Here is a 21555-nt window from a genome sequence, read left to right on the forward strand (position 1 = left end):
TTATTGATACGTTAAAAGCGATTGTGAGAAACGGTGGTATGTAGTCGTTATAGCGCAGTTGGAAAGATGGAGGACTGCTATTCTGAGAGTCGAGGGTTCAAACCTGTATCGATTACCCTCCCTTTTGTAGACATGAAAAGTTCTAATGAACACAATGCCGCCTGTTGTTTGATCTTTTCTTCTGACGGAAGTTGTTTTTTGTTCCTGTGTGTGTAGCAGATAAAAAATGGTAATCCTATATTATAAACGCGTGAGCTCTAAAATTGGACAAAATTTTTGCATGTTTAAGTGGCCTCTCGAAGGACATGTTTAAGAACCGCGTTGAGCAGCATGGTTAGGTGAACATATCGAGGGAGGTCAATGACCTATAAACTCAGAGTAGATAAGTGAGAACCGAACCTGGGACATAAGACTATTATTCAGGTGCAGTTGGCACGAGGCTATGAGGGCTTCAAAGGTATGCTCGCCCAGAGGGAGAGTTTACCTCCTGGTTACTACTTGTTTTTAAATGCTCCCGAATGAAATTTGAATTATTTTTAAACATAGGTTTTTCTGTAAAGTGATAGCTTTCGAGATTCTGCGCTAATCTAGAACACTCTTAGCTTTCAACTAAGTTTTTGACGCTTCTTTTTTATTCTAGCGTGATCGCAATTGCTCTCAATCTGAAATATGTTTATTGATATGTTAAAAGCGATTTAAAAACGATGGTATGTAATCGTTATAGCGGAGTTGGTAAGATGGTGGACTGCTATTCTGAGAGCCGAGGTTTCGAACCCGTGTCGGGTACCCTCCCTTTTGTAGACATGAAAAGTTCTATTGAACACCATGCGGCCTGTTGTTAGAGAGCAATTCTTGCGACGCAATTCCTTTTGTTCGTGTATGCGTTTGGGTGACGATGAATGGTAATCCTGTATGTTGAAGGTGTGAGCTATAAAATGTGACAAGATTTTTGCATGTTTTGGAGGCCTCTTGATGTGCATTTTTGAGAGTCACATTGAGCAGCATTGTTCAGCGAACAGATCGAGAGTGGTTAATGACCTAAAAGGCACGAAGTAGGTGACTGAGAACCGAGCCTGGGACAAATGACTGTTAGTCAGTTCCACTCACTACGAGGTCATGAGGGTTTGAAAGTATGCTCGCCCAGAGGGAGGATTTACGGACCTGGGTTTTACGTGCTTTTTAATTGCTCCCGAACGAAGTTTGAAGTATTTATTGTAAACGTGTTTTTTCTGCAAAGATTGTGTTAGAGTTTCTGAGCAGCATGGTTAAGCAAACATATTGAGAGAGGTCAATGACCTAAAAAGCCCAAAGTAGATGGGTGAGAACCGAACCTGGGACAAAAGACTGTTATTCAGGTGCAGTTACCACGAGACTATGAGGGCCTCAAAGATATGCTAGACCAGAGGGGGAGTTTACTCTCCTGGTTACTACGTGTTTTTAAATGCTTTTTAAAAAGTATTTATTGTAAACGTAGGTTTTTCTGCAAAGTTTTAGCTGTAGAGATTCTGTGCTAATCTAGAACACTCTTAGATTTTAACTAAGTTTTCCACGCTTTTTTCTGATTTTGCGTGATCTCAATTGCTCTCAATCTCAAATATGTCTATTGATACTATAAAAGAATTTGTGAGAAATGGGGGTCTGTAGTTATTATAGCGCAGTTGGTAAAATGGAAGGCTGCTTTTCAGGGGGTCGAGAGTTTCGAACTCGTGTCGGGTACCTTTACTTTTGTAGACATGGAAATTTCTAATCAAAAGCATGACGTCTGTTGTTCGAGAGCAATTTTTTCGACGGGAGTCGGTTTATGTTGTGTTTGGCGGATAAAATTTGGAATTCTATCCTGTATATTAACAGCGTGAGCTCTAAAATGGGACAAAGTTTTTGCATGTTTAGGGCGGCTCTTCATGCGCATGTTTAAGAGCAGCATGGTTCAGCAAATATATCTAGAGTGGTCAATGACCTAAACGACACAAAGTAGTTGGTTGAGAACCGAACCTGGGACAAAAGACTCTTAGTCAAGTGCAATCAGTACAAAGCTATGAGGGCTTGAAAGTGTGCTCGCCCAGAGGGAGGATTTAGTGTCCTGGGTACTACGTGTTTGCTAACTGCTCCCGAACTGATTTTGAAGTATTTATAGTAAACGTGTTTTTTCTGCAAAGGTTTAGCTTTAGAGATTCTGTGCTATTCTAGAACACTCTTAGCTTTCAGCTAAGTTTTTCACCCTTCACTTATTGATTTTTGCGTGACCTCGAGAGATCTTGATCTGAAATAATTTTATTGATTTGATTAAAGCGATTGTTGGAAGCGGTGGCATGTAGTCGTTATAACGCAGTTGGTAAAATGGAGGAATGTTTTTCTGAGAGGTCGAGAGTTCGAACCCGTGTCGGGTATCTTCATTTTTTAGACACCAAGGTTTCTAATCAACACCATGACGTCTGTTGTTCGAGAGCAATTCTAACAACGGGAGTCGCTTTATGTTGTTGTGTGTTTGCCGGATGCAATTTAGTATCCTATCCTGTATAGTAAACGCGTGAGCTCTAAAATGGAACAAGGTTTTTGCATGTTTAGGGGGTCGCTTGATGCGCGTGTTTAAGAACCGCAATGAGCAGCATCGTTTAGTGAACATATCGAGAGTGGGCAATTACCTAAAAGGCGCAAAATAGATGTTTGAGAACCGAACCTGGGACAAAAGACTGTTAGTGAGGTCCAGTCACTACGAGGCTATGAGGGCTTGAAAGTATGCTCTCCCAGAGGGAGGATTTTTTGACCTGGGTTCTACGTGTATTTTAATTGCGTATATTATAAACGCGTGAGCTCTAAAATTGGACAAAATTTTTGCATGTTTAAGTGGCCTCGAAGGACATGTTTAAGAACCGCGTTGAGCAGCATGGTTAGGTGAACATATCGAGGGAGGTCAATGACCTATAAACTCAGAGTAGATAAGTGAGAACCGAACCTGGGACATAAGACTGTTATTCAGGTTCAGTTGGCACGAGGCTATGAGGGCTTCAAAGGTATGCTCGCCCAGAGGGAGAGTTTACCTCCTGGTTACTACTTGTTTTTAAATGCTCCCGATTGAAATTTGAATTATTTTTTTAAACATAGGTTTTTCTGTAAAGTGATAGCTTTCGAGATTCTGCGCTAATCTAGAACACTCTTAGCTTTCAACTAAGTTTTTGACGCTTCTTTTTTTATTCTAGCGTGATCGCAATTGCTCTCAATCTGAAATATGTTTATTGATATGTTAAAAGCGATTTAAAAACGATGGTATGTAATCGTTATAGCGGAGTTGGTAAGATGGAGGACTGCTATTCTGAGAGCCGAGGTTTCGAACCCGTGTCTGGTACCCTCCCTTTTGTAGACATGAAAAGTTCTATTGAACACCATGCGGCCTGTTGTTAGAGAGCAATTCTTGCGACGCAATTCCTTTTGTTCGTGTATGCGTTTGGGTGACGATGAATGGTAATCCTGTATGTTGAAGGTGTGAGTTATAAAATGTGACAAGATTTTTGCATGTTTTGGAGGCCTCTTGATGTGCATTTTTGAGTCACATTGAGCAGCATTGTTCAGCAAACAGATCGAGAGTGGTTAATGACCTAAAAGGCACGAAGTAGGTGACTGAGAACCGAGCCTTGGACAAATGACTGTTAGTCAGTTCCACTCACTATGAGGTCATGAGGGTTTGAAAGTATGCTCGCCCAGAGGGAGGATTTACGGACCTGGGTTTTACGTGCTTTTTAATTGCTCCCGAACGAAGTTTGAAGTTTTTTTGTAAACGTGTTTTTTCTGCAAAGGTTTGGTTTTAGAGATTCTGCGCTATTCGAGAACTCTCTTAGCTCTCAGCTAAGTTTTTATCATTTACTTATTGATTTTTATGTGACCTCAAATGCTCTCAATCTGAAATATGTTTATCGTTAAAAGCGATTGTGAGTAACGGTGGTATGTAGTTGTTATAGCGCAGTTGGTACGATGTAGGGCTGTTATTATGAGGTTCGTTTCGAAACCGTATCGGGTACCTTCCTTTTTGTAGACATGAAAAGTTGTAATGAACACCATGCCGCCTGTTCGAGAGCACTTCTTGCGACGGGAGTTGTTTTATGTTCCTTTGTGTGTGTGTGAAGTAGATGAAAAATGGTAATCCTATATAATAAAAGCGTGAGCTCTTAGATTGGACAAAATTTTTGCATGTTTAAGTGGCCTCTCGAAGCACATGTTTAAGAGCCGCATTGAGCAGCATGGTTAAGCAAACATATTGAGAGAGGTCAATGACCTAAAAAGCCCAAAGTAGATGGGTGAGAACCGAACCTGGGACAAAAGACTGTTATTCAGGTGCAGTTACCACGAGACTATGAGGGCCTCAAAGATATGCTAGACCAGAGGGGGAGTTTACTCTCCTGGTTACTACGTGTTTTTAAATGCTTTTTAAAAAGTATTTATTGTAAACGTAGGTTTTTCTGCAAAGTTTTAGCTGTAGAGATTCTGTGCTAATCTAGAACACTCTTAGATTTTAACTAAGTTTTCCACGCTTTTTTCTGATTTTGCGTGATCTCAATTGCTCTCAATCTCAAATATGTCTATTGATACTATAAAAGAATTTGTGAGAAATGGGGGTCTGTAGTTATTATAGCGCAGTTGGTGAAATGGAAGGCTGCTTTTCAGGGGGTCGAGAGTTTCGAACTCGTGTCGGGTACCTTTACTTTTGTAGACATGGAAATTTCTAATCAAAAGCATGACGTCTGTTGTTCGAGAGCAATTTTTTCGACGGGAGTCGGTTTATGTTGTGTGTTTGGCGGAGAAAATTTGGAATTCTATCCTGTATATTAACCGCGTGAGCTCTAAAATGGGACAAAGTTTTTGCATGTTTAGGGCGTCTCTTGATGCGCATGTTTAAGAGCAGCATGGTTTAGCAAATATATCTAGAGTGTTCAATGACCTAAACGACACAAAGTAGGTGGTTGAGAACCGAACCTGGGACAAAAGACTCTTAGTCAAGTGCAATCACTACAAAGCTATGAGGGCTTGAAAGTGTGCTCGCCCAGAAGGAGGATTTAGTGTCCTGGGTACTACGTGTTTGCTAACTGCTCCCGAACTAATTTTGAAGTATCTATAGTAAACGTGTTTTTTCTGCAAAGGTTTAGCTTTAGAGATTCTGTGCTATTCTAGAACACTCTTAGCTTTCAGCTAAGTTTTTCACCCTTTACTTATTGATTTTTGCGTGACCTCGAGAGATCTTGATCTGAAATAATTTTAATGATATGATTAAAGCGATTGTTGGAAGCGGTGGTATGTAGTCGTTATAACGCAGTGGGTAAAATGGAGGAATGTTTTTCTGAGGGGTCGAGAGTTCGAACCCGTGTCGGGTACCTTCAGTTTTTTAGACATCAAGGTTTCTAATCAACACCATGACGTCTGTTGTTCGAGAGCAATTCTTACAACGGGAGTCGCTTTATGTTGTTGTGTGTTTGCCGGATGCAATTTAGTATCCTATCCTGTATAGTAAACGCGTGAGCTCTAAAATGGAACAAGGTTTTTGCATGTTTAGGGGGTCGCTTGATGCGCGTGTTTAAGAACCGCAATGAGCAGCATCGTTAAGCGAACATATCGAGAGTGGGCAATTACCTAAAAGGCGCAAAATAGATGTTTGAGAACCGAACCTGGGACAAAAGACTGTTAGTGAGGTGCAGTTATTACAAGGCTGTGGGGGCTTGAAAGTATGCTCGCCCAAAGGGAGGATTTACTGACCTGGGTACAACGTGTTTTTTGATGTTTGCGTAATCTCAGATTCTGTCAATCTGAAATATGTTTATTGATAACATAGAAGCGGTTGTGAGAAACGGTGTTCGTACTTGTTATGGTGCAGTTCGTAAGATGGAGGACTGCTAATCTGAAGTTTCCTGCAGTTTTAATCGTTTTGTCGAATCGTCCTTTTTGATAGTAAATATCAGTCGCAATTGAGCACTAGGGGTCCTTAATCATGGAACCTAGCGTAATAAATGCGTTTTGAGATGCGATTTACCATCATTTTAAGCGCCTAATATGCACATTTTTTTGCGCTAATTAAGCATGCGGTATAGCAGAAACAAGTAAGTCACAAACGCCGTTGTCTTGAAATTTGCTGTAGGAAGAGCAAAAGACAAGTGCAATACGCATAGATAGCTGATGTGGTGAGACCTATGGCTGTTGTCACTACAAAGCTATGGGGGCATGAAAGTATGCTTGCCCAGAGGGAGGATTTAGTGTCCTGGGTACTACGTGTTTTTTAATTGCTCCCGAACGAAGTTTGAAGTATTTAATGTAATTCTGTGTTTTTGCAAAGTTTTAGCTTTACAGATTCTGCGCTAATCTAGAACACTCTTAGTTTTTAACTAAGTTTTTCACGCTCTATTTTTTGATGTTTGCGTAATCTCAGATTTTGTCAATCTGAAATATGTTTATTGATAAGATAGAAGCGGTTGTGAGAAACGGTGTTTGTAGTGGTTATGGTGCAGTTCGTAAGATGGAGGACTTCTAATCTGAAGATTCCAGCAGTTCTAGTCGTTTTGTCGAATCGTCCTTTTTGATAGTTAATATCAGTCGCAATTGAGCACAATGGTCAACTGCGCTTCTGTCGTAACATGTTTTAGGGGTCCTTAATCATGGAACCTAGCGTAATAAATGCGTTTTGAGATGCGCTTTACCATCATTTTAAGCTCCTAATATGCACATTTTTTTGCGCTAATTAAGCATGCGGTATAGCAGAAACAAGCAAGTCACAAACGCCATTGTCCAGAAATTTGCTGTTGGAAGAGCAAAAGACAAGTGCAATACGCATAGATAGCTGAAGTGGTGAGACCTATGGCTGTTGAACGAAGGGCATGGGTTCGAGCCCGAGTTGGTGCGAAGCAGAAACCTTTACTTCTTTTGAACCTTCTATTGGTGTAAATGGTTTTCTTGTTATGGTTTTTCGGGCCTGCTGGTTAATTTAAATTGCCTCACTTCCCGCTCGAGAGCAATTCATCGGACGTTAGTTTGTTCAAGTTGTGATCGTTGATACCCAAATTTTGAACTCAGCTTATTGGATCACAAAGTTAAGTAGACATAGTTATAAAAATCTTCATTTGGTTTGAACAGAAAATTTCACAAAATTTTGTAGCCATTTTTCGGGTCTTATTGGTTTTTTTCGTGCAATGTTTGCTCGATCAATTTTTCTTCTTGCAGAGACTGAGAAATTAAGTTCCTTTGCAGCTCTTTAGGTTTCCGTAGGCTCTCCTTGTAAAGTTCGGGCAAAAGACTCTTAGTAAAGTGCAGTCACTACAAAGCTATCAGGGCTTGAAAGTATGCTCGCCCAGAGGGAAGATTTAGTGTCCTGGGTACTACGTGTTTGCTAACTGCTCCCGAACTAAGTTTGAAGTATTTATAGTAAACGTGTTTTTTCTGCAAAGGTTTAGCTTTAGAGATTCTGTGCTATTCTAGAACACTCTTAGTTTTCAGCTAAGTTTTTCACCCTTCACTTATTGATTTTTGCGTGACCTCGAGAGCTCTCGATCTGCAATAATTTTAATGATATGATTAAAACGATTGTGGGAAGCGGTGGTTTGTAGTCGTTATAGCGCAGTTGGTAAAATGGAGGAATGCTTTTCTGAGGGGTCGAGCGTTCGAACCCGTGTCGGGTACCTTCAGTTTTTTAGACATGAAGATTTCTAATCAAAACCATGACGTCTGTTGTTCGAGAGCAATTCTTACGACGGGAGTTGGTTTATGTTGTTGTGTTTGCCGGAGACAATTTGGTATGCTATCCTGTATATTAAACGCGTGAGCTCTAAAATGGAACAAGGTTTTTGCATGTTTAGGGGGTCGCCTGATGCGCATGTTTAAGAGCCGCATGGAGCAGCATCGTTAAGCGAACATATCGAGAGTGGGCAATGACCTAAAAGGCGCAAAATAGATGTTTGAGAACCGAACCTGGGACAAAAGACTGTTAGTCAGGTGCAGTCATTACAAGGCTTTGGGGTCTTGAAAGTATGCTCGCCCAAAGGGAGGATTTACTGACCTGGGTACTACGTGTATTTTAATTGCTCCCGAACGAAGTTTGAAGTATTTAATGTAATTCTGTGTTTTTGCAAAGTTTTAGCTTTACAGATTCTGCGCTAATCCAGAACACTCGTAGTTTTTAATTAAGTTTTTCACGCTTTATTTTTTGATGTTTGCGTAATCTCAGATTTTGTCAATCTTAAATATGTTTATTGATAAGATAGAAGCGGTTGTGAGAAACGGTGTTTGTAGTGGTTATGGTGCAGTTCGTAAGATGGAGGACTGCTAATCTGAAGTTTTCAGCAGTTTTAGTCGTATTGTCGAATCGTCCTTTTTGATAGTAATTATCAGTCGCAATTGAGCACTAGGGGTCCTTAATCATGGAACCTAGCGTAATAAATGCGTTTTGAGATGCGATTTACCATCATTTTAAGCTCCTAATATGCACATTTTTTTGCGCTAATTAAGCATGCGGTATATCAGAAACAAGCAAATCGCAAACGCCATTGTCCAGAAATTTGCTGTAGGAAGAGCAAAAGACAAGTGCAATACGCATAGATAGCTGAAGTGGTGAGACCTATGGCTGTTGAACGAAGGGCATGGGATCGAGCCCGAGTTGGTGCGAAGCAGAAACCTTTACTTCTTTTAAACCTTCTATTGGTGTAAATGGTTTTCTTATGGTTTTTCGGGCCTGCTAGTTAATTTAAATTGCCTCTATTCCCGCTCGAGAGCAATTCATCCGACGTTAGTCTGTTAAAGTTGTGAACGTTGATACCCAAATTTTGAACTCAGCTTATAGGATCACAAAGTTAAGTAGACATAGTTATAAAAATCTTCATTTGGTTTGAACAGAAAATTTCACAAAATTTTGTAGCCATTTTTCGGGTCTTATTGGTTTTTTTTCGTGCAATGTTTGCTCGATCAATTTTTCTTCTTGCAGAGACTGAGAAATTAAGTTCCTTTGCAGCTCTTTAGGTTTCCGTAGGCTCTCCTTGTAAAGTTCGGGCAAAAGACTCTTAGTAAAGTGCAGTCACTACAAAGCTATCAGGGCTTGAAAGTATGCTCGCCCAGTGGGAAGATTTAGTGTCCTGGGTACTACGTGTTTGCTAACTGCTCCCGAACTAAGTTTGAAGTATTTATAGTAAACGTGTTTTTTCTGCAAAGGTTTCGCTTTAGAGATTCTGTGCTATTCTAGAACACTCTTAGTTTTCAGCAAAGTTTTCCACCCTTTACTTATTGATTTTTGCGTGACCTCGAGAGCTCTCGATCTGCAATAATTTTAATGATATGATTAAAGCGATTGTGGGAAGCGGTGGTTTGTAGTCGATATAGCGCAGTTGGGAAAATGGAGGAATGCTTTTCTGAGGGGTCGAGCGTTCGAACCCGTGTCGGGTACCTTCAGTTTTTTAGACATGAAGATTTCTAATCAAAACCATGACGTCTGTTGTTCGAGACTAATTCTTAAGACGGGAGTTGGTTTATGTTGTTGTGTTTGACGGAGACAATTTGGTATGCTATCCTGTATATTAAACGCGTGAGCTCTAAAATGGAACAAGGTTTTTGCATGTTTAGGGGGTCGCCTGATGCGCATGTTTAAGAGCCGCATTGAGCAGCCTCGTTAAGCGGAAAAAGAACATATCGAGAGTGGGCAATGACCTAAAAGGCGCAAAATAGATGTTTGAGAACCGAACCTGGGACAAAAGACTGTTAGTCAGGTGCAGTCATTACAAGGCTTTGGGGGCTTGAAAGTATGCTCGCCCAAAGGGAGGATTTACTGACCTGGGTACTACGTGTATTTTAATTGCTCCCGAACGAAGTTTGAAGTATTTAATGTAATTCTGTGTTTTTGCAAAGTTTTAGCTTTACAGATTCTGCGCTAATCTAGAACACTCTTAGTTTTTAACTAAGTTTTTCACGCTTTATTTTTTGATGTTTGCGTAATCTCAGATTTTGTCAATCTGAAATATGTTTATTGATAAGATAGAAGCGGTTGTGAGAAACGGTGTTTGTAGTGGTTATGGTGCAGTTCGTAAGATGGAGGACTGCTAATCTGAAGTTTCCAGCAGTTTTAGTCGTATTGTCGAATCGTCCTTTTTGATAGTAATTATCAGTCGCAATTGAGCACTAGGGGTCCTTAATCATGGAACCTAGCGTAATAAATGCGTTTTGAGATGCGATTTACCATCATTTTAAGCGCCTAATATGCACATTTTTTTTGCGCTAATTAAGCATGCGGTATAGCAGAAACAAGTAAGTCACAAACGCCATTGTCCAGAAATTTGCTGTAGGAAGAGCAAAAGACAAGTGCAATACGCATAGATAGCTGAAGTGGTGAGACCTATGGCTGTTGAACGAAGGGCATGGGATCGAGCCCGAGTTGGTGCGAAGCAGAAACCTTTACTTCTTTTAAACCTTCTATTGGTGTAAATGGTTTTCTTCTAATGGTTTTTCGGGCCTACTAGTTAATTTAAATTGCCTCTATTCCCGCTCGAGAGCAATTCATCTGACGTTAGTCTGTTAAACTTGTGAACGTTGATACCCAAATTTTGAACTCAGCTTATTGGATCACAAAGTTAAGTAGACATAGTTATAAAAATCTTCATTTGGTTTGAACAGAAAATTTCAATGAATTTAACAAAAGTTCGTAGCCATTTTTCGGGTCTTATTGGTCTTTTTCGTGCAATGTTTGCTCGATCAATTTTTCTTCTTGCAGAGACTGAGAAATTAAGTTCCTTTGCAGCTCTTTAGGTTTTCGTAGGCTCTCCTTGTAAAGTTCGCCTCAGCTACTGAGGTGCTACAAATTCGTGGTTCAGCCTGGCTTTTTGGGAGTTCTAAAACCCCCACACTTTTTTGCGAAGGTTGTAGCAATTATTTTAGTCATGTGGTTTTTATGAGACTGTTTGCTTGATCGATTTTTTCTTACCCTTTTGACTTTTTGTCTTAAATGATAAACAGGTAAAGCCCGGAGATCATTAGTTGCCAGCAGCTTTTTTTAGAGCTGCACTTGTCTGACTAAGTGGTGCGCTGGTCTACCCCTCCCCGTCTCATTCCGCCATTAACGCATCATACTCAAGCCCCTCTCCTCTTTAACCACCACTGCGCTCCAATTTTTTGCTGTTATTGCCCCGGAAAGGGATAATCAAGCTGCAATTGGATAATTAATTGCCATTTAACTTTTCTTCCTCAAAAACGGGATAAATAGTTAAAACCTGAAGTGCATTAAGTTCCTTTAGTGCCATACCGCTTATTAGTCTCTAAGTATGATATGAGATTCACCGAAACTATCAAGAGATATATGTTCATGGTGTGATGTCCGGTTCTTATTACTTGACCCCCCTCTCCCCAGTTAAAGCCCCTAAATCACAATCCTTTCCCCCGCCACCACCGCCTCCCCGCACGATCGCCCCCACCCGAGCTCACCGCCCACTCTCCCCCATGCTCCCCCCTAAATTAAGCTAAAGTTAGCCTCCCTATACCTCAGCTAGCTACTGATGGCGCCAATCGCTCTCCAGTCGTTTGAGAGCAATTCGCTCAACGTTATCTGCGCAAATATTTTCATTTTTATCGACTTCGGTTATTGGAACAGACAAAATACGAAATAATCATTTTTTATTAATAAAGACTGCGATAGTTCTGCAGGGATTTGTTGTCTGTCATAATTGTGGATGGTAGACACAAAAAGGGAAAAAAGGGAACCGATTTGCGTGAAGGGGACTTTTCAAAATGCCGTTGATTGATTATGAAATTTAACCATGAGGTGATTAACCAAGTAGTTTGTTTCTAACCTCGCACAAAAATAGCTCCATCTTTGGAAGTTAGCAGAAGCGACTGTTATTTAGCAAATGAAAACGCGATCATGTCGCCAATGAGTTTAGCTCTACTTTATTTTACGGCTCTAGAAAACTAGCTAGAGATGCCCAGCTTTGACAGCTTAATACCGGTTGGTGTAAGGGCGTAGCCCACTAAGATTGTACCATTAGACAATGGTTCAAAACCTGTAATGGTCCATTTTAACCGTAATCGTGTCTGTTTGGAATCCCTGACGGTAATCTGATATATATGGAAACGAAAATGCAAAATTTATGTCAATTTGAAATGTTGCAGCCCTCGCCATGCAGTACACAAGCTAAACGTGACATACCTCAGGATTCGTCCACAGGAATTCAGAAATGCATCGACTTGGTTGCTAGTCTATCTGCTAATACTGCTACAGGCTCAATACAAAAAGCCCCTGAAAACAGGGGAACGAAGAAAACCGGTGGAAAATTGAAGAATGGCGAATTGAGTGACGAAACATCAAACGTAAGATACATGCTTAGTTAGTATTCGAATACTTAAATTGGACAAAATGTGTGGCCTCGTTAAGATTAGTTGGAAATCTCTGGAGGTTAAGAAGTTCTGTGAATTGTATAAATTGTACAAAAATACAAGATGAAGTAAGTGTAAATGTTTTTCAGGCCATCGCCAGTTCAATTGACACGATGCTTCAGAAGATTGCGGCGAACTCGAGTTTCCTTGACGATTACTCAAAAGTATCTCTAAGTCCAGCTGACTTACAGATACTAGAGCAGGAAAATATCAGTAATCAAACTGATGAAAATGATAATTTGGATAAATTGGTCTCAAAGCAGAGCAATATTAGAACTAGTCGCGTAACAAAAGAAAATACCAAAGCGGAGAAACTTAGTCTCACTAAACGACCTAAATCTAAATGCAAGATTTCAGAGAACTCCAGAGTTCCTGAAAATGTACATGTTACAGAAAGTCAGTCAGTTAGTAGTCATGATTGTTTGTGTCCTGAAATCCAAACCAGTAAAAATAGTCAATCAAGTCGACCAACTGAAGTACAAGTTGCTAGTAACTCAGAGGACAGTTCCAAAGCTCCTATTCTCTACCAAATGGATTCAATTATTGTCTCTGACTCAGTTTTTGATAAATCAGGCGTGGTAGCCAAAAGAGCGTTATCCATGGGCTCTTCTAAGCTACCAGAAGAATTGGCAGACATGCTTGAACATGATCTAAGTGATGGAGAAATTAGCAAACTTGCGAACGACTTCAATCACAGCTTTGAAGAGGAAAACCCGGAGGTTGAAAAAGGCGAACTTTCTTGTAAATCTGTTATGGACCATCAACAGAAGGATTCAAATGAGGTATTATTGAAACCTACTGTGATCCAAAAAGCTGTGGATTCTGGAGTATTTATAACTGAAGCTTCTGTGAATGATTTACAAGCCAATGACACCGAAGGAAGTGAATTTTGCCAAGAAGTTACGAGCCATGCTGATATGATCGCTGAAAACAATCGCACTGATTATACGAAGATCAAATCAAACCATGATGCTATTAAACAAGACTTACTTAGAATGGCTGAAAACGAATGCACTTTTGAAAGTGTTAGCGTCAATGATCTGGAAAATTGTGAACAAAAGAATGAAGCTGAAAGTGGACATCAGTTTGTTGGATCTTCGGAAATTAGCCAAGACTCTATGCAGCCTGTAGGCCGGTTACTGACTCCTGTTGAGTTAGATAGAAATACTACAGCTTTAGTCCCAAATATACCTTCGGTGCCCTTAAGTAATTCGCAAATGCCTGATAGAATGCAAAATTTAGCCAATGCGAGCTTGCAAATTTCACCTGAACGAGATTATAGTCCATGCAATGATTTGGAAAATAGTTCATCATATCAGTACGAGAAGTCAATGTCCAGTGAAATACGACTACAGTCACAACCGGATGTCGCGCGCGCATTGATGGATGACAGTTTTGTCGAAGCTGAGTATCACGACCATCACTTTCAATCACATTCAATCAGTGAAGTTTTGGAGAGTGAAAGCCAATCGACAGAAGTGCGAGAAATGACCCCCGTTGCTTCCTTGTGCCGAGAATCGGATCTTCCTGCATCGGTTCATGAGGAATCCCAAGAAGAGCTTCTCGAATGCCCTGCGAACCACGTCGAGGCTGGCCAAATGTCGATACCATTGCTGACCGAAACTCAAGATTTCCATTATGCTGACCCCATTATAGATAATAGCCATCATATGCCGTATTCACTTGATAGAATTCCGTCACCGCCTCCAATTCCGGCTAATGGAGAAATTGGTTTGATTGTGTTGCCGGAGAAACTGCCCTACGCTTTCTATTTCGACGGTGTTAACATGATTCCGGGACTGGTCAGCGAATCCCCAGAAGATCCGATGGCGGTCCAGGGTATGGAATCGGGGGATTCCGGCATTGAGAGTAGCATCCAGGAACAGGTTAACGATTCAACTGAAAATCAGGTTATGGAGATACAGGAGGTCGATATGGAACGTTTGCAGGAATCACGGTATGAAAATCAACCTCATGAACGAAACACCTCGCTTGAAAAAACAATGATTGCCAACGACAATCGGCAACGCGAGGAGGTAAATGGCTTGGTTGATAAAGCGCTTGAAGCTCGCTCAGAAAATCAGTTGAACGACGTCAAAGTGCCAGATCAGTTCAGAGATTCACAAACTGAATCGGCATTTGAGGACGCGCACTTTGCGTCAACTGTTGGAATTACAAGTAAGTGTTTGGGCTATGAAATATTTCGTTGTTAATCCTGCTACAAAAGTAACAAAATTTTTAGGTCTATATGGCTCGATATTAAATTCTGAACCATAGTTTTATGGCACTAAAATCTTTATCGTCGACCAAATGGCCAATGTTGTGTTTAATGACATTCATATGTTAATTGTGAGATTGTCTTTCTCAAAATACTGAAATATCTATAGTTATTTCGAAAATAACTTTACAATAAGGCACTAAAGTAACTTTGCCAACATTAAGTTGACTCCAAAAATTTGTTGTAACTGCAATTTTTAAAAGCTAGTTGAAAATAGTACAAAAGTTGTACAAATATGGTCTGCGTTTAATTTAAAACCAAAGCTTTTTTTTGTTTTAGGCTCTCAAGCTACCAGTAACTGCTTAATTCAATCGGAGATAGAAGAACAAAATGAAAAGTTAGTGACGGTAAAACGGAAGCAAGTTAGTCCTCCTCCTCCGACCTCACTGCTTCAACTTGGTTTCAACTCTCATTTTGGGTCACCCAAAACACCTGCAGCAAAGAAAACAAACCCGGATAAGACTAGCAAGCTAACAGTTCTAACACAGCAACATTCCTCGCCTCTCGTTTCGGTAATCAACGTTAACGAAGACAGCGATGGTAGCCAAGAGTTTAATGAGTTCCAGTGGCAATCTGCAAAGACTTCGAAGGAATCGGATTCCTCAAAATTGGGTTTTACTGACAGGAGTGAACGTTCTAAGACACCTCCGAAGATGTCAGTGTGCAGCGCGCGGAAGTCTCAGTCTTCTCCCCTTACAAGCATGAGGAAATCGTCATCTATTTTGAATGACTCGGGGTTTGTATCGCAAGTGGCACTGGACAGTTTAAGAGACGATCATTTGATAACAGAGATTATGCAGGAAACTGAAGTTATAGACATCGATGCTATCGAAGAGACAATTGGAGTGTCCAGTTCTACTGCTCCCTGTTTGAGTAAACGTAATTCTAATTGTGATGTGTTCATGCCTCGGATAACCAAAAGAAACCGCACCGTTGACCATTTTGACGACATTGAAGATAACAACGAATTTGATTCAATTGAAAATAACTTTACAATAAGACACTAAAAAAACAGCCAACATTAAGTTGGCTCCGAAAATTTTTGTTAATAAATTAATGTCTGTTAGTTTTACTACAACAAAAGTCTACAAAATTTTTGTTCTATTTCTTGATGTTGATAATGCAAATTGAATGTATGCGGTATCTGCTATGGCCTTATGTATGCTTAGCTGATTTGTTTTGGCAGGAATTATTTGAGCAGAAGTTTATTTTTGTGCAATATTTTCCTAATTCAGTATTGATAAATTGTTCAAAATATACGCTTAAATTGAGTGGTTAAACGAGTTGTTTTGTTTTACTTGAGAGTTGAAGAATTTGTTTGAAGACAATGAAGCCACGCTCGAATGATTATGACAAATTCTCCATTACCAGGAGGTCCAATAACAAAATTTAAGTCCGATTGCAAATTAGTAGATAGTATTGCTGGCATGTTTTCAATCATACTCATCAAACTTAACCGGTTAAAATGATCGCATGATTGCTTGTAAATGTTTTCTATCAAGTTCCGCTGGTCACTGACATGGCTTTGGCGATTACATTTATTATCTCTCACAGGTATGATTATATTAAATTTTTGCATTTTTAAGGGGCCTCTCGAAGCGCACGTTTAAGCATCATTGAACAGCATGGTTAAGCGGACACATTGAGAGATGTCAATGACCTAGAAGGCTCACAAGCAAACGAAAAGTAGATGGGTGGGAATCGAACCCGGGTCAAGAGGTTAGCTAGGAAGGTTGCCACTGGGCTATATGAGCAGAATGGGCTAACAGAATTCTCGCCCTGAGAGAGTAATTAATATCGTCGGTAGTATGTGTTGTGTGTGTGTGTGGGGGGGGGGGGGGGAGGCAAACGGTTTCTTTCTGTTCTACGTTCCTTCTGTATATTTTTTTCGGTCTTTTTAATGTGACTGTTTTTCTATTTTAAGTATTAATTTAAGTATCAATTATAGTCGCGGCTGTCTTTTATATAATCTTCCGATCACCCGTTTCTGACTATCTATTTATTTGTTCGTTTGTATTTTCGACCTTTCTTTCGCTCTCTTGATTCTCTTTCCAACGGTCTTTTTCTCTTTTTCGTGTTCTTTCCCTGTTTTATCATTTCCTCTATGTTTTGTTGATCCCTCGTGCTCTCCTTATTGTTGTCTTTCTTTATAATATATCCATCGGTGTTCTCTCGCTCGCTCGCTCTCTCTCTCTCTCTCTCTCTCTCTCTCTCTCTCGTTCTCTCCCTGCCTCTCTCCTCTCACACACTCTCTCTCTCCTCTCCCTCTCTCTTTCCTTCCCTACCCTCATGTTCCGACTTTTCTTTGAAGTTTGTAGCAATTATATTAGTCCTGTAAGTCTTTTTAAATACAAATTTTAGCTTGTTCGATTTTTCGTCTGACCAATTTGACTTTTCGTCCTCAAAAACAGGATGAACAGGTAGCACCCAGCGCGCATTAAGTTCTTAGAGCCTTTCAACTCACAAGTCTCTAAGTATGAGATTCACAAACTGTTTTTGAGACTGAGACTTATGGTGTGAAGGGCGGTTCTTAGAAGTTGACACCCCCTGACTTCATTTCACGCCCCCCCCCCCCCACCACCACCAATCCCTACCCCTGCCCGTCGTTCAGGTCGTAAGGGCCCCGTGCAGCCAAGACCCCCCTCCAATCGTTGCCCCCTCCCGCTGTTCACTCTCCACCATTTTTGCCCCCCCCCCCCGCGCTCACCCACGCCTCTTCAATTAAGCTGACGCTAGCCTCACTAATCTGTGGCTAGCTACTGACGAAGTCAACCGGTCTTTTGAGAGCAATTCGACCGACGTTAGTCGGTTATGTTTTCTATTTTATTTCAGTTTCGTTCCTTCCTCTTTTCTCTCTCTCTCTCTCTCTGCTTTGTGTTTAGTTTTCTACTCTTTCAGTTTTGTAACTTTTTGTTTCTTAATTTCTTTTCTAAATTTCTGTTTTAATTTCAAATTGCTGTAATTTTTTAAATTCTTTGTTTTTTAGGTTTTTTCTGTTTTGCTCGTCAATATTTCTCGCCTCCTCTGTTTTTCTTGCATTCATTATTCGTTAAAACGGTTTTTGTCGATTTCCTCGCTTTTCTCAATTTCTTTGATTCTGGCTTTCTCTATTCTCTTGCTCTCTCTATCTCGACTTTCTTAGACGCTTTTAACTTTTTGTCGTCAAACCGAAAAAAACAGGTAAAGACCGTAAGGCATTAAGTTCCTGAGCAGCTCTCGTAGAGCCCCACTCGCTACCTAAGACAATCGGTCGTTGGAAAACGTTTCGCGCGACGTTAGTCGGTTATGTTTTACTCATTTAATGCACGATCTCAGTAAATGTTATGCGGGCTGGCTACTTTTGCGTAATTATCTTTTTTTTTGCCCTGATACCTGTTTTTATAGTAAAATACGGCTAAATTTGTACACGGCATCAATTAGATCAGAAATATCATCTTTAAGTTTTGGTTGCAAAACTGTGAGATCGGAGAACATATTTTCCCCCTGAAATCTGATATTTGAAATGCTGCAGCGAATATTTGACACTTTATTTCAAAGTGCGGTTAATAGCTTACGTCAGCATCTCAACAACAATTATTCAGTCTCTCTCCTTTTTTACAATCTGGATCCCTTTTAAAAAAAAATTAATATGCGTTTTTTAAATGCAGTTTCAAATGGAGTTTTTAGTTTTAGTTACGGTCTAAGGTCTCCTAATGAAACCAATTACTTAATACTCTCTTACTGTTTTTAATGACTTTGATGACCATTGTTTTCCTTAGTGTCTTCCTGAGTTTGTTTAATGGGTTGAATTGTAATTCAAGACGTGTGCCGCTGTGTTGGGCTTACCTCGCGCACTTTCAACTGAATGGAGATTAAATTTTTTTTCAATTTACGCATTAGCTTGAATGCGACTCATACACCAGGTGTGTTATTGCATTCGACGTAACAACAATTTTCCCTTGTTTCCTATAAGAATGATTTTAAACAACAATGTTTGCTTGCTTTCCTTGATTTTAAACAAAAGCCTTTGCTTTGTCTCGGCGGTTTTAACCAAGAGTGATTGCCTGCTTCGTTTATTGTGTTCATGAATTAATTTTATGTGGAGGTTTAGGCACAGCCAGGATGCCAGAGCAGCGTTATGGATTTTGTCTTCGGGATGCGAAGTCGTCAATTTCTGATTAAGTATCGTTCTACTAATGTAATATCTTAATTAAAACTTAATAGCAAAAGAGTTCTTTCAATATTAGTTAAATTTAGGAAGTAAGAGAATAGAATGGAAAAAATCTTCAATCAATAGCTTTTCAATTTGTTTTGTGGAAAGTTAAAGCTTGTCTCTAATATCGAAAGTTATACTTGATAGGGCTTGCTGATACTTACTTTAGAATGGTTTAGATATTGGCTTGTTATACTTGATAGGACTACTTGATAGAGCTACTTGATATGCTTTAGTTATACTTGATAGGGCTTGCTGATATTTACTTTAGAAAGTTAAAATAATTAGATTGTATATTTTTAAATCGAAATTTTGCTCAGGACGTCACTCTCCCATCGTTGGAGAATCTTCCGGACTAATGATTTGTTGTCCATCATCTGTTGACGTCCATGAGAATATATCCAGAGAATATGCCGCAAAATTCCAGTCCAATGTTGAATAAATAATGTTGAAAAATCTGCATAGAATACAGAAAATTGGCACCAGTTTGTTGGAACAGAATTGGTTTTTCCTCGAATTGATATGGGCTCAGAATAATTTTATTCGCTGATGCTTTCGTCAATTGGCTGTAAAACATCATTTGTTACAATTATAAATTAACATGATTAGTTTGTATTTTGTTATATCGAAGTTTTGCTCAGAACGTCACTATTCGGTCAAAATAAAAAGGGGCAGAGTTTGAAAACGGGATAATGCGCTAACGCGCAGTCATTAAGTCCATAGCTTCCAGTTTAGAAGCCGAGTTAAATGTAGTTGTTTAATCATCGATGTCATTTGAGTGATAAGATTTCGAGCAGACATGTTTTACCTCAGTTAGCAAAGTGATTTATCCACTTAACTTTTGAAACTTAACTGCAAGTAAAAGAAATTTTTAGCTATTTGAAACAAAAGCCTCTAGTGATAAGGCTCACGTGGATGAATTTCAACAAGCAATATTATTGTGCTATATCAGTTTTTCGTTACATTTTTTCATATTCTCGAAAAGGGCTTGATCTACTTCATCTACTCTTTGCTGTATGTTGGATCTATCTCATTTCAACGGGGGTCACGTCCATTTGATATATGCGACAGTCGTTAGGCTATTTGTAAAATATCCACTACTATAGGAATGCTCTGCATGCAAATTAGTTTACTCTAATGATTGATTACATTGCGGTTGAAATTCTTTCTGCAAATTATCGTTCTGGAATAAAAAGATTACGAAAAAGATATACCGGTATATAAAGGTGTTTAAACACATTTTCGAATACGTTCAATTCTATAAGCAAACCACGATAAAGTCAAGTATGCCACTGTATTTTAACTGTAACAAGGCAAAAAAGCACATCATAAGGGCCCGGCAAATCCATCTTTATTTGTTTGCAGTTATTTTGTCAGAGTCGACTTTCGGCTCAGATCGATCACCGATACGTTTTCGAAACATAAAAATATTAAGCCTAAAAAGAGCGCAGTCGATTTAGTTTAGTAGTAGGCTCAACAAAAATTATGTATAACGAACTTTTTCTGAGCCTTCTACGTAAAGAAGGACGGAAATAGGGTCTACCTGGTTAAGAAATTACGTAAAACCTTCTCGATTTCGTTTAAATAGCGTTACTCATTTACGCGGTAATATCCTCCGGCCCCGAGGAAAATGTTGGGAGGAAAGGTACAAGCTTAACAAGTGGGTGGACGAGCGATCCGGACGACGGCGGAGTGGGCGACGCTTTCGGAGCCGTACCGGAGTACTTCAAGCCGAGCAGTTGGATAGTACCCCTAGGGTTGCTTTCTTCAACGATCCAAACTAAATCACCTACCTTGAGGTGCTGCTCGGCAGGCGTCTGCCACTTAGATCTACGGTTCAGCGCAGGTAGATACTCCTTAAGCCAACGTGCCCACATTGCATTGGCGTAGAACTGTGCACGGGCGTACCGCTTACGATGGTCGAAATCGTCGACGCCAACGCGAGTTGCAATTGCTTGGTTACCAAATAGAAAATGGTTAGGTGTTGTTGCGCCTAATGCGGACGGGCCAGCGCTTACTGGCGTTAACGGATGTGCGTTTAGTGCGTGTTCAACGAGACAAAAAGTACTGTTCAACACCTCATCTGTGATCTGTGAGGCGGCGTATACCGAGGATGGTGTACAGTAACCTCTCAAAACTACGGACCAACCTGTCCCAGATGCCACCTTGGTGCGGCACACTGGGTGGATTGAAGCTCCACTTAATGCCTGTATGTGCAAGTTCGGCGGCGATGTTAATCGTATTCCATTTTTCGATACCTTCACGGAGCTCTTTCTCCGCTCCGACGAAGTTCGTACCATTATCTGACCAAATCATAGCGGGCGTACCCCGACGGGAGACGAACCGATCCACTCCCATTACACAGGAACTAGTGTCCATGGACGCAACGGCTTCAACATGGGCAGCACAAGTAGTCAGACAACTGAAGAGAAATCCCCACCAATTCTCGGTAGTACGACGAACGGTGACGTAGAATGGACCTAAGTAATCGAACCCGGTGTTGGTAAAGGGAGGAGACTGGTATGCAAGTCTCTCCTTTTGGAGGTCTGCCATGGTTGCTGCTCGGAACTTTCTACACAAGACGCAGTTTGATTTGATGGAACGCAGTGTAGAACGTAGTTTAAGGATGGCATAACGTTCCTGTACCTTTGACCGTAAGTAATCGATGCCCTGATGATGGTTCTTCAGATGAGTATGCCGCAGGAACAGT

At 40.2% G+C, this 21555-nt stretch overlaps 2 protein-coding genes across 2 annotated transcripts in view; both read left to right on the forward strand.

The window, feature by feature from the left end:
• LOC142344711 (uncharacterized) overlaps nt 1-15936 on the forward strand; it is a 44335-nt gene extending 28399 nt beyond the window's left edge. Inside the window, exons 11-13 of the mRNA XM_075396583.1 lie at nt 12112-12309; nt 12465-14553; nt 14933-15936. Of these exons, the coding sequence (XP_075252698.1) occupies nt 12112-12309; nt 12465-14553; nt 14933-15660 (3015 nt within the window). The 3' untranslated portion in view covers nt 15661-15936. The remainder of the gene's footprint in view (nt 1-12111; nt 12310-12464; nt 14554-14932) is intronic.
• A 187-nt stretch (nt 15937-16123) lies between these two features.
• The window catches only part of LOC142344106 (MFS-type transporter SLC18B1-like), a 34330-nt gene continuing 28898 nt past the window's right edge, over nt 16124-21555 (forward strand). The window contains exon 1 of the mRNA XM_075395596.1: nt 16124-16207. Coding sequence (XP_075251711.1) covers nt 16141-16207 — 67 coding nt within the window. The 5' untranslated portion in view covers nt 16124-16140. The remainder of the gene's footprint in view (nt 16208-21555) is intronic.

The sequence above is a fragment of the Convolutriloba macropyga genome, chromosome 8, assembly GCF_964194025.1.
Source record: "Convolutriloba macropyga chromosome 8, txConMacr16.3, whole genome shotgun sequence".
Classification (NCBI taxonomy): domain Eukaryota; kingdom Metazoa; phylum Xenacoelomorpha; order Acoela; family Convolutidae; genus Convolutriloba; species Convolutriloba macropyga.